General features: G+C 47.1%; 1 protein-coding gene across 1 annotated transcript; it reads right to left on the minus strand.

The window, feature by feature from the left end:
• Positions 1–163: 163 nt before the first annotated feature.
• angptl2b (angiopoietin-like 2b) lies at positions 164–10,596 on the minus strand. Its single transcript, XM_070965415.1, has 5 exons — positions 10,079–10,596; positions 4,743–5,647; positions 2,525–2,718; positions 1,337–1,607; positions 164–1,250 (listed from the first exon to the last, which is right to left on the minus strand). The coding sequence occupies exons 2-5, from the start codon at positions 5,620–5,622 to the stop codon at positions 1,051–1,053; spliced, it is 1,545 nt and encodes a 514-aa protein (XP_070821516.1). The 5' UTR covers positions 5,623–5,647; positions 10,079–10,596; the 3' UTR covers positions 164–1,050.
• Positions 10,597–11,836: the final 1,240 nt, after the last annotated feature.

Genomic DNA, 11,836 nt, shown 5'->3' on the forward strand with positions numbered 1-11,836 from the left:
AGTTAATGAAGAGTCTTTGGGTTTTTGACTGATGGTTGAACAAAAGAGGCAATTATGTTAAGATTATTATTATGTTGGTAGATTATGTTTAAAGGCCAAATTAATTGATTAATCGAGCCACAGTGTGCTTTATACCAGAATATCCAAAACAAGAGAAACACAGACAAGCTGTACATGTTTTATTTCAACTTAATGGAGACATTACAGGTTTTAATACATTATATTACAAATATCTTTTATGTACAAAAACAATGTTTTGGATCTATTGACATCAACAAACCACTAAATTTATACAGTAAGTACAGTGCTTGATTCATACAAGCATATTGGTGGACACCTGTTTAAGCAATTCAAGATTTCAAAACAAGTATTTTTAAGAAAAACAAAAGCAGGAAGTTGAGAGTGTACCTCCTCAAATCTAGTACATGTTGCGTAAGCATACTGTTAATAACGGCGGGTATTGGTATTAGCACTTTTGGTTTAATGTTAGGAAATGAAATGGCACAATTTCTATGGTATATTTTATTGTCATCGACAAACACTGGCCAGAATATCAACCCTGTATTACAAATCAATACATGTTCCTATAAATTACACATTTGAAAAGTGTGTTTAGAATGAAATTAAAAGTCACCGGATATGTTTCCTGTGTCGACCTCATTTACTTGTTACTGAAAAAAAAAAAAAACATTTACATACATACTAAATATATATTGAAGGGTTCATACCTCAGAGCTGCTTAGTTTAATTGTTGTCAAATAACTGCCAGCTAAGCAGGTTTTCCGGTCAAAGACAGTGTATTTAAAGCAACTCCTGAGCGATGAGCGCCGGTCTTTACTGAGTCGTACGGAGGAGGGAAAAGGTGCTCAAAGGTGCTCAGGTTCTTCCGAGTCGTCAGGAGGCAGCGCTCCGCCAGCCTGATGCTTTGATATTGCACTTTGAACATGGTGTTTGTCTTTGTCGCTTGGCCTGGTGGCCCTCCATGAAACAGCGCTGCTGAGGGTTGCGTGAGTTTTCGGAGCTGTGGGGGTTTCATGTGTTCATGGGCGCTTAGTGGAAGGTGTTTGGGTTGGGCCGGATCATCATGACCACCTTCTTTAGCGAGTACGCCCCTCCTCTGAACTCGGCCCAGTAGACTCCGTCCTGGTAGCGGCTGCGGTAGTGTCCTCCTCTGTACCAAACTCCGTTCAGATTTGAATGGGCGCAGGAGTTGTACCACCAGCCTCCCTTCTGGTAGTGGGCGCAGTTGCCTGGAAGAGAAAGTTTGCATTGAACAAATGCTGCTCGAAAGCTGCCAAAATTTTGTCACGTTTAAACTTTCTGACCTCATCCTTACCTGTATATGCATCATGGTCTCTGTCCAGTGTTGTGAACTGTTTGCCGTTATGCCAGGTGAGGGAGTCTCCGGCATTGCCGTGGTAGCGGCCCACTCGTAGCTTGTAGAAGTCGGCCTCGGGCTCCAATCTGAAGCTGGCGTACTCTGCAAACACCTTCCTGCCAGACCAGTCCTCCAGCGTGACCAGTAGTTTGTAGTTTCCCTGGTTTGTCAGCCAGTAGATGTTCTCCAGACCCAGCCAGTACTCGCCGTCGATGTTGCCAAAGCCTTGCTGTGAAGTGCAGTGATTAAAAAAACGCTATCAGTGAGATCCTCTCAGAAAGCCCTTTGAAAAGCTTTCAGCAGTTCGTCGGGATGTCTGGGGGATGATTCAGGGTAGTTGCACATGTTCTGGAGGTAATTATGACTCTAGCTCTTCTATGTTTACCGTCAAGGAACATTATTATAAATGGACCCTCTGAGTCAAGTTTATAGCCAGCATCGGGTGTCCAGATTTCCACTATTATTTTGTTGGTGAAGACACAGCAGGGTACAGTTCATATAGTATGAAATCTGACATGCTGGATGCTGCCTCACTGCTTTGTTCTGGCTCTGGTCACAGTGTAAGTTGGTTTGCGGTATCTTCCCTACACATGCTTTGAATCACACAAACACTCCTTCTCATGAGTGTACAATGCCGTTTCAGATCTCGTGTGGTTTAAAGGTTTTCTTGGAAAGACCTCCGTTGTTGCCCTAAGCTGAGATGTAATCAGGACTCTTGTGAATTTTTGGCCAGGGAACAAATGTTTGCCAGTGAGCTGCTTCTCGCTGAGTGAGGGGTTTCCCTTTCAAACATCCGCTGGATGCAGAAGTCTGTTTACCAGGCGCCCTCTGATGCATGATCTAGAAAATGAGGATATTTTGTACCAGCAATGGGGACACAGGCAGCCAATGTGACACTGAAGTCCAGTGTTCCCACATTTTTATGTGAGTGTGAAGTCGTCACAAAGACCGACTGATGCTGCTGGAATTAATGACTCATACGGCTGCGGCGGTGACTGAGGCTGCTGCTGCATCAGATTTTTTGAAAGCTAAACAATTACCTTTTCATTACTGGCTCACATCTGGTTAATGTCAAAACAGCCTACATAAGCCACCGGCCTCCCCTCCAAACTGTGAGGTCCTTGATTTGGTGTGAGGTTGTCGCACCTTGTATGTCTCCCAGTTCCTGAAGAAGTTGACAGAGCCGTCCACCCTCCTCTGGATGACGGTCCAGCCTCCTGGGTCATGCCTCTGGTCGCACCACACCTGCATAAGCCGGTTTGCGTTCTCTGGCTTCACCAGGTACATGCCGCTGGCAGTGTGGCCGTCTTCCAGAGCCTGCAGACAGTCCTTAAATGGACCTGAACAGAAAGGTCAGCAGCAGTAAAATCCAGTCAGTTACAGCAATTATCCGACAAGTTAAGAGAGGGAAAAGCAGGAAAAGTCTTAGTGACAAGAGGAGTTTTTATACTCTGCATATAGGGAATCCCATTTTTCAGCAGAGGCTCTCATTTTAACAGTAGAATTGACTTTGGCTGCTCCTCTCACATGGGAAATGGCTGCCGGCCGTGCAGCCAAGAGAAACACTGGCATGAGGGCAAAGGGAATCCTGACTACTGAATGATGAAACGGTAGCAAAAACCTACAGTGAAAGATTATTATTTATATTACTTTCACTTTGGTTTGTATTATATGTGTCTGCATGCAATTTACATCGTACACACACATCATTTTCAGTGGCAGCATCCACATTAAGGCCTCACATCGTGTTTTGAAGAGAGGATTTCCGGGACTAAGTTGATTTAAGGACAGCTTGTAAATCCTCGTCAGTAAGTCTGCTGAAGCTTTTTCCAATATGAGGAGTTGTGTGTGCGGAGCATGAAGTTTCTTTTACGCAGCATCAGCCCTGCACTTTCCTGCAGCAACACAATTTAAGCTACAAGTGTTTTAGAGATTTTGTGTAAGGTCAGTATTGGTTTATTGGATTTTATGGTGCAAATCAGAAACCTAATTTTCCTGCGTGCCATTCTGATTTTATCCCGAATTCCAAACCCAGTCGATATGGAAAAACACTAATGGGGCAACTGGCTCTCATGCTTCAATTGGCTGTGAAAGTTCTCAAGATTTCACACTTGTGTAGTTTGCCAACTGGCCGGGATTACAAAGTGTTTAAATACAATGGAGACAAATGAGAAGAGAACAGGGGGTCGCACAGAGAAGCAGAGGTGAGTTGAGGGGTGCATCAGCAGTTTGCAAGAGATGCAAAGAAAGAGGAAACGAATGAAAGAAAGGAAACGTAGAGGTGGAAAAGTGTTCACATGATATCGATAACCAGAAGTTTTTCTTTCAGTAACAAGGTTGTTCTCGCTTTCATTAAATCGCTCGGGATGAGATCTGCCTCTCCCGCTTTCTGCCATCCATTTACTCTCAGGAATGTCTCTGTTGAGCAGATACAAGCCAGAGAGCTGCCCTGCCCTGCCCTGCTCTGTTCTGCCTGATAAAGTCTGCTGCTTTGGTGGAACATATGACTGATTCTTGCCTGGTGCAACTGGAACAAATGACATCACTGACTCGCGGTATCTCTTTCTGTTCGCGCTTCACCCCCCTCCCCTTTTCCTTAGACTCCATCCCCCGTTTCCCTCTGCTGCTCTTTCAGGTCTCTCTCTTCCTGCCTCCGTTCCTGCATTGTGTGGAGCTCTGTGTTCGTGTTAAGGGTTTATGTAACATTTCAGGGTGTTAGTTGCACGGCTGCGGGCAGGAAATTACTTGTCTCCTTTCAGAGATTCCACACAAAGGCTACCGTTCACATGCAGGCCTGGTGAAAGTGGCGAGCAGTATCACAAAGTGTGAATGGAAAAAGCTCCCAGTAGTCATGTTGGGAATGGTTCCTTCTTTTTTCCGCCGTATTAAAACTGAAGTCGTCTAATGAAGTGGAACGGCAACAGGCCAATGCCACAAACACCCTTCATGTCAATTTTAAAGCTTTATCATCCACTAACATATGTTCAGGAGCTCCATGGGCTCCATTTAGACACACGTATTAACCCCGCTAATATGCTTTGTGTTTCTGTGTGGGTAGAAACATGGCAATTAGATGATATGCATCTCAAAAGGCTGTAGACAACAGCATTTTTGTTCTCACCCAGAGACCTTTGCTCTGGGAACGCGTAGGATGCATTTAAATTGGCTATGACTGGAAGAATGGGTACGTGGAGCTGTCTTGTGATTATTACTAAGAGGTTCACAATATAGCCGGCTGAGACACACAATCCTTTGTTTGGGACCAGTGTTAGTGGTGGTAACAGACGTGTTTGGTGAGAACGCATCAGAAATAGAACTCCAAAATAAAGTGTCTGTGTTTAAGAGTTCGCTTTGTGAGACTCACCAGAGGGCTTGTCGGTGGTGGACGGGCTGTGCGTGCCCATGGGCATCGTGGGAAGAACGGGCGGCAGAGACTTCTGGTCGCTCTGGATCTCGTTGCTGATTGGGTTGTTAATTCGCGGAAGGACCGGCGGCTGGTAAGGCTTGTTGATAGGTGGCGACGGCGGCGGTGGCTGAGGCCGGGGCTGGGGGACCGGCACGTGGCGAGGGGGGGGGCGACTCTGGCACTGCTCCTCCAACAGGGCAATGAGAGTCGACTGGTTTGTGGCCAAAGAAGCCAGGTGCTGGTACTTGTGCTCGAGGTCTTTGTATCGACTGGTGAGCTGTTGCATCTCAGAGGTTTGGTTCAGGATCTTGTTCTCCATCTGAGCCAGTTCTAGGGCATTGTCCCTTTTCCTGATGATCTCGTGGAGCAGCTGCATGTACAGCTGAGTGACTCTGGAGTTCATGTTGCGGCTCTCCTTCCTCAGAAGCTTGACTTCATTGACAATACCCCCGTCCACCTCTACCAATTGCTGCAGGGTCTCGATCTGCCTCTTCTGTTTCTGTAGCTCCACGTTTAGCAGCTCCAGCTCCTGTTTGTTGACCCGGTTCTCCAACATGGCCTCGGGCTCCTTGGAGTTGACACAGATGGCGCCAGTCACTTTCTGTTGAGGCACAATGAAAGTGTAGGAGCATTTGTCCTGCTGCTGGTCAGCTGGAGCACGTTTGCTCCGTCCAGCATAGAGAAACTCTCTCTCTAGACCATCCTCACTACTCTCAAATTCTTGGGTCCTGTCCCTTCCCTGTCTGCTGTCTGACGGACTCCCCTGAGTCTGCTGGACCCCACAGACGAGTCCATAAACAAGAAGGAGCCCCAGCAGGACCGTTGAAGGGGCCTCCATGAGTTTGTGTCCAACGCACCGAAGCCTGAGGAGAACAGGGAAGAAAATGGAGAACGTGACTGTGTTGCATTAAAAACCTGTCATAACTGACTCACTCTTGCAGTCGGTAAGCAGGAGACTCTATGAGCAACCCTATCCAGAAACTTTTTTCCATACAGTTGTAACTGAGAGCCCTCCAGATGGGGCTCCATGCTCATTTTGACAGAACACCAATGGAGTCCTTCACAGCTGTGCTGATTGAGACCAGAAGAAGACTACCCGTCAGGATAGTCTGGTCCTACCCTCCATTACCTGCCTGCAGCAGGCACAGACACCCTCTGCATACACATCCCAGCCTCAGCAGGCCTGGAGGTCATTACAGACTCCAGAAATATGGACTACCGAGAAAGATTAGATCTGAAAGGAAATCGCCCACTTGCCTGTTGAGCACCCCAGTAGCTGCTGAGACTTTCCATGACAGCAAGTGGATTATACTCACATTATTCACGTGTAATATATAAATCAAGACTCTCACCGCTGGCATGAGCTCACAGTTGTTTTCCACATGATTTTTAGTGTAATTCTTGGGAACACATCTGCTCTTGATCCTTAATTGTGCCAGTGTAGATAAATTTTCAGTCATCCAGGTTTAAAACTGTTGAAAAGGTTTATTAAAATCACCAGACTGTTGAAAAAGAATGATGTTGAACAACCAGTGTTTTAAATCAGCCTTCCACTATCAGAAGCATGCAGTTTGAAAGCTACTAATCCCTCGTCTAAAGATGTTTCGCTCTCTTCAGCCAGCTCCATCGCTGCTAGCGGGGTGTGTTTAGCTTAGTTTGCTGTGCTGGATCAGGCTCTCTCTGGGCGACAGCCACTGCTCGTCCTTGACACACAGAAACACTCCTGCCGGCCTTCTCCTGCAGGCCTGGACTCATTTTCTTATGGAAAGTATGAGACGCTAGCAGATGATGCTATTCAAGGAACTGTTTTGAATATTGATCGTGTTGCATCAGTCCTGTCCATAGCTGTTCCTGCTTCGCTTGTCAGACTGAAAGCTTATCTTGACCATCTAGCGTGCTGGTGAATGTAATTAGATATGTTACATAACGTTATCCTTGTGCCTCGGCCTCACTCCTTCATTAAATCAGAGAAAAATCCCTCTTTAAAATTAGAGATCACAGCCTCTCTTAAATTCTCTTTCTTCATGAGTCGACCTTGTGGCACAGCTCATTCTTTTCCTCAAGGGTTAACGAGGCTGAGATGCTCAAAGTGGAGAGAGTTTATTAGAAAAATGGGTGCTGGCAGTTTTTGTAGATGTTGTGCTGTTATTAGGGGATGCCGCTGAGTGCTGAGGAGAATGTAACTCCTGTGCAAAGATATCAAGGCCTTGAACTCCCGGGGCACCTTAATTGAAAGCTGCTGCATATTGGATTACAGAGAGGTCCTGTGTAACACCTCCCCAGAGTCAGAAGGGGCCCATCTAATCAGAAAGCATTATAGAGAGGCCTATATTGGCTCGGTTTTGAAGAGCCGAATCAGAATGGCCAACCTTACGAGTGCTTCCCTCACACATTTGTTATACCTTATCTCTGTGTGAAAGGTAATCTACCGCATAATAATCAGCACAACATTGGGAAGAGAGCAGAAATGTTTCTGTCTCGTTAATCCGGGCGTGCTGCCAGCACATTAGGTTGGAGACATGGAGGAGAGAAATGCAGCGCTCTCCAAGAACATGACCCTCAGCACATTCGACCTCTCTGGCTTCATCTGTCTAGAATAGAATGTGTAAACACGTCTTTTTCCTGGAAGAAAAACTCCAACGGCGGCGTTTGCAGGCTGTCTGTTGCGTAACCTGTTGTTTTTTTTTTTTCATATTACATCTTACCTGGCATCAGACGTGACCGCATTGAGTGAAAAGCACTCAAAGGAAGGGTGTAGTTTCTTTTCAAATTTGCCATGAAGCTGTCTTCTGTCAGCACAGTATGAGGTCTTTCATAATCCTGCTAACAGAATCCGGCTGAATGACGTCACCTCAGCCAACGCTGGCTGATGCAGAGACCGTCATGAATATTCTTCACACTGTGCGAAGAAATACTTCCAGTAGAGATCAGTAAATTGTTTTAGTATAACAGATCAAGGCCAGAAGCGATCACTAATAACAGCTTCCGAGTAAGCCCATACTAAGATAATAGAGCAGCCCAGGGCCTGTCCCTTGTAATGTGCTGATGACTGTGTTTGGCCCGTGGCTCCTGCGGTTTCTACCCCTGGAACTTGAGCTCTGTCTCTCAGAAATGCCGAGTGATTTACCCCCGCCGAGGAGGAGTCCCACGTTGGACGTCGTTAGTCCGGAATCTCCCGCTCGAAAGCTTCGCTGCACTTCAAAGCCGAGAGGAAAACGTTTGCAGCTTGTGATGAAATGTGTGCGAGCGTTCGCGGGGCGTGCGGGTGTTTTTGCCATTAAAGCCTGTTTTCAGATAACAACGCTTGCTGGGCTCAGTCTCCCAGGGACCCGGAGAGAGTCCCACCTGCCCCGACACAGACAGCCTGTTATTAACCCATCCAGTCTGCCAGAGGGAACAACAGCAAGCCTCCTCCTCCTCCTCCTTCTTCGCTGTTAACAGCCCCCACAGCTCATTACTGTCCTAACATCAGTTCACTTTAACAAGCTGCCATTGACTGGCGAGTAGCTGCAATGATTAACTGGTGCTGAGAAGTGTCACAGACGGCTCTGCTCAGGAGCTGAAGTGCAGCGAACAACCGCTCTCATCGTGATTTGATTGGCAGCTGCTCTCGGGTAAATTTCTTCAAGTCTGCTTCACACCAAGATGTTTTGGTTTTACTGTTTTCAGGTGGTAAGTCTGTGTTTACACGACTCCTCCTCCTGGATTTCACTCCATGTTAAATCAAGTGTGATCGGCGGGTGCGGCGGATAGGTCAGTGTGTCTCTGCGCTCCAGCCTTTTTGGTCATGCTCAGCACATATTAATTAGAGGGTGGGCAGCCTCGCTCAGACCAATGTCTCTCACCCCAGCCCCTCTCATTTCAGCGTGAGCATGGCATTCCTCGCATTCTTCGTCACCTCATTAGAGCGAGCTGCCATACACACACGGAGAGTCGATGGCGGTGGCAGACGGGGAGAGCTGGACCCTCTAGACGCGGGACCGCTACTCCCCTTATCTTGCCGCAGCTGTAAGACACGCTGTATCTGATGACCCAGTTCATTCCCAGTGTCCTACTTTCTTTGTGAATGCTTCGTAATCACATCATCCTCATCCACAACAGGAGATCACAACATAACTACACAGCACCTAATTTGTCAGTAGCCGAAAAGAAGCGGGCACTTTGCGGGACGGCTTTGTGCTGAATGTTCAAATTAGCGCCAACTCCGCTGAGAACTGGCAGTCTCCTGCATGACACCCAATATGTGTTGGATCAGAGTCAAATTCAATTTGCTCATGGTAATCTGCACTATTACATTACCTTGAGGGTGACCTCATTCTTTCCTCAAGCATGTAATCCTTGTAAGCGAGGAACATGATTAACCTCAACTACCTGCTCGGTTTGATGCTGAAGGACAGTATTTGTTTTGACTCTGTGGAGCAGGAGGGTTCAAGTTTTGTTCAGATTTAGCTTCGCTTCTGTGTTTCTTGCCTCTCGGTGCCTTCTTCCGTACCCCACTTGTGATCTGAGTCAGACGGGGAGGCAGGGGGTCTCAGGAATTGTTTCGATAAGTTCCAGCATGCTGCCTCAAAGCCCCCTTATCCAAACACCGCCCTGGCAACAGAAACAAAGCCGGGATTCAGCCGCCTGCTCCCCTGTCCTCTGGAGCCCAGGGGAACATCCTGAAGCTGCAGACTGCTTGACATCTTTTTCTCTTTTTTGAAGTCAATGGTACTTTTCAGGTATAAGCAAAGAAATCTCTACGGCGACTTGTGTCCTACAAAGCATCATCTCCTGCACGCTCTCCTCATGTGAGCTACTTTTACCCCTTTAGGGTCCCATGTTATGACAAGCTAAGTGTTTTATCAGTAGCAAAGAATGACTGAAGAGCCCGCTCTCCAGCATCCCCCTGCGCTGAATGAACCCCCCTCCATCAGTCATCAGTCCGGTTAGTCATCAGAAAGTAGAATTACCCTCTGGCACCACGCAGTGAGTCAGATAACAGATGCTGCGTGTCTCCGGCTGAATTTAAGATCAAAAGAAAATATTACATAAAGGGCAGCAGCTTTAGAGCGAACAGCCAAAGAGAAAGACTTCAGTCAGTTAAACGAACTGCTTCACCGCTGTGTTACAACTGAGACACCACAGCTTGTCAAGCCAAGAAAGGTCATCGTTGGCTCTTTGTTACAGAAGTGGACGATTTATCAACGCAATAACTGACATGTTTGAATTACCGTATGTGAGCAGAGCGCCTGTGAAATAAACCAGTACATAAGAGAAATATGGAAATAGATCAAAGGTTAGAAGATGCTTACGAGATAACTGCAGAGGATTGATGAGGCGCTCTCAGTTGTCTTGCCCTCCTGGCAGAGCTGATTGAAGGTTCACCTCGTAGAAACTCATCCCAAGTGAGAAAGCTGCACCTCTGCGTCCTCCTCTCCCCTCGCTGCCCGTCTGCTCACTCGCTCTTTGTCACCTTAGTCCATTCCAGCCGTGGAGAGGTAGCTCTGTTTAAAGCCTGTTATTAAAAGACCGTCATTAGCCCGGCAGAAGCTCAACTTGCCAGAAACTCTTCAGCAAACATTGAGTAGATTGTTCCAAAATCCACTTGAAGGAGTTGGTGCACTTTCGAGAGGCAGCTGGTGACCGTGGTTGGATGGTGGAGGAGGTTTCCTGATAAATGCTGGGAGTCCAGGGCAGGTTTGTGTACTGCCTGTGGCCCGTTAGGAGACGACTGTCACTTTTCTGTGGGCTGAATCCATCACTTCTGCCTCACAGCTCTAAGAGGCTGTCTCTCTCAGCTGCACCTCTCTCCCTCCCTCTCTCTCTGTCTGTCTCTCTCTCCCTCCTTGGTGCTTTTAAATGATGAAAAATCCTCTAGCAGTGTTTCAGGAGGCAGACAAATTGAGCTCAGAGCCTCCCCCTCTCCCTTAAAAATGAACACATTCTTGTTTAAAGCAACAGCCTTCTTTCTCCACCCCCTCCTCCCCATGGCACAAAAGAGATCCACAAGCATGCACAACACCAGCCACACACACACACACACACACACACACACACACACACACACACACACACACACACACACACACACACACACACACACACACACACACACACACACACACACACACACAGGACTCAGATTTCGAGCCCCCTGCCCCCCGGCCACCAGTTCACCACCACCACTATTTCTGGCTGGGGCTGCGTGGCTCTTCAGGTGGTGGACAGCACTGATGTTACACCGATCACATCCTAATTGGCCGTGAATGAACGCTTCCCCCGAGAGAGGCCGTCAGATAGGAAGCGGATCCAGGTGTTTGACTCAGACCAGGTCTGCTGACCCTGCTTTACAGCCTGGAGGTGAGATGTCAGAAAGGAGCAGGATCTGCACACTTGAACTCCATCTTTCGGGAGGGATCATTACGTAATTACTCAAAAAGCCGAGCTGCGCTTGCTTGTGTCCATGTGTGCTGGTGGACTGAAGGATATGAAACATGTCCTGTCAGCGAGGACAGTCCCGCCAATGTTCAGTATAAACAATAAATTTCTCAAGCTGGAACTTGGCCGTGGAGGCTTTTGTTGCTTTGGTTGCCTTGGCTGTTGTTTTTGTGTTGTTTTCAGTGAGATTTAGGTTTTTGCCGGCCAGTCTTGTTACCACTGTTTCTGCAAAGCTTATTGGTATTTAATAGTTTTCTACTCAGTGCACATACAGACTTCAGAGCAGCTTAATTGCAGAGGAATATACACATTTCTAGCAGCTATTAAAACTATTCTACATCTGCTTTTAACTGCTTGTCAGTCATTGAAATGAAACTGTCTGGACCGAACTCGTCGCAGCACCAGATGAGCCGCTCTTCATCACTTACCTCTGTGTGCTTTTTAGCCTCGAGCAAATCATCTCTGCGCCTAACAGTAGCCAGCGTATCAAGCTACAGTTTGCCATACAGCATACACCAAAACATGTACTCGAGAGTTTTATTGTGGCTTTGTGTTTAATAAAACGTCTCTGTTTGGCTGTGGAGCTTGTTTTACAATGCATAGGATGCATGATTCTGCCCTCAGGAGCATAA

The sequence above is a fragment of the Chaetodon trifascialis genome, chromosome 6 (genome assembly GCF_039877785.1).
Source record: "Chaetodon trifascialis isolate fChaTrf1 chromosome 6, fChaTrf1.hap1, whole genome shotgun sequence".
NCBI classification, from domain to species: domain Eukaryota; kingdom Metazoa; phylum Chordata; class Actinopteri; order Chaetodontiformes; family Chaetodontidae; genus Chaetodon; species Chaetodon trifascialis.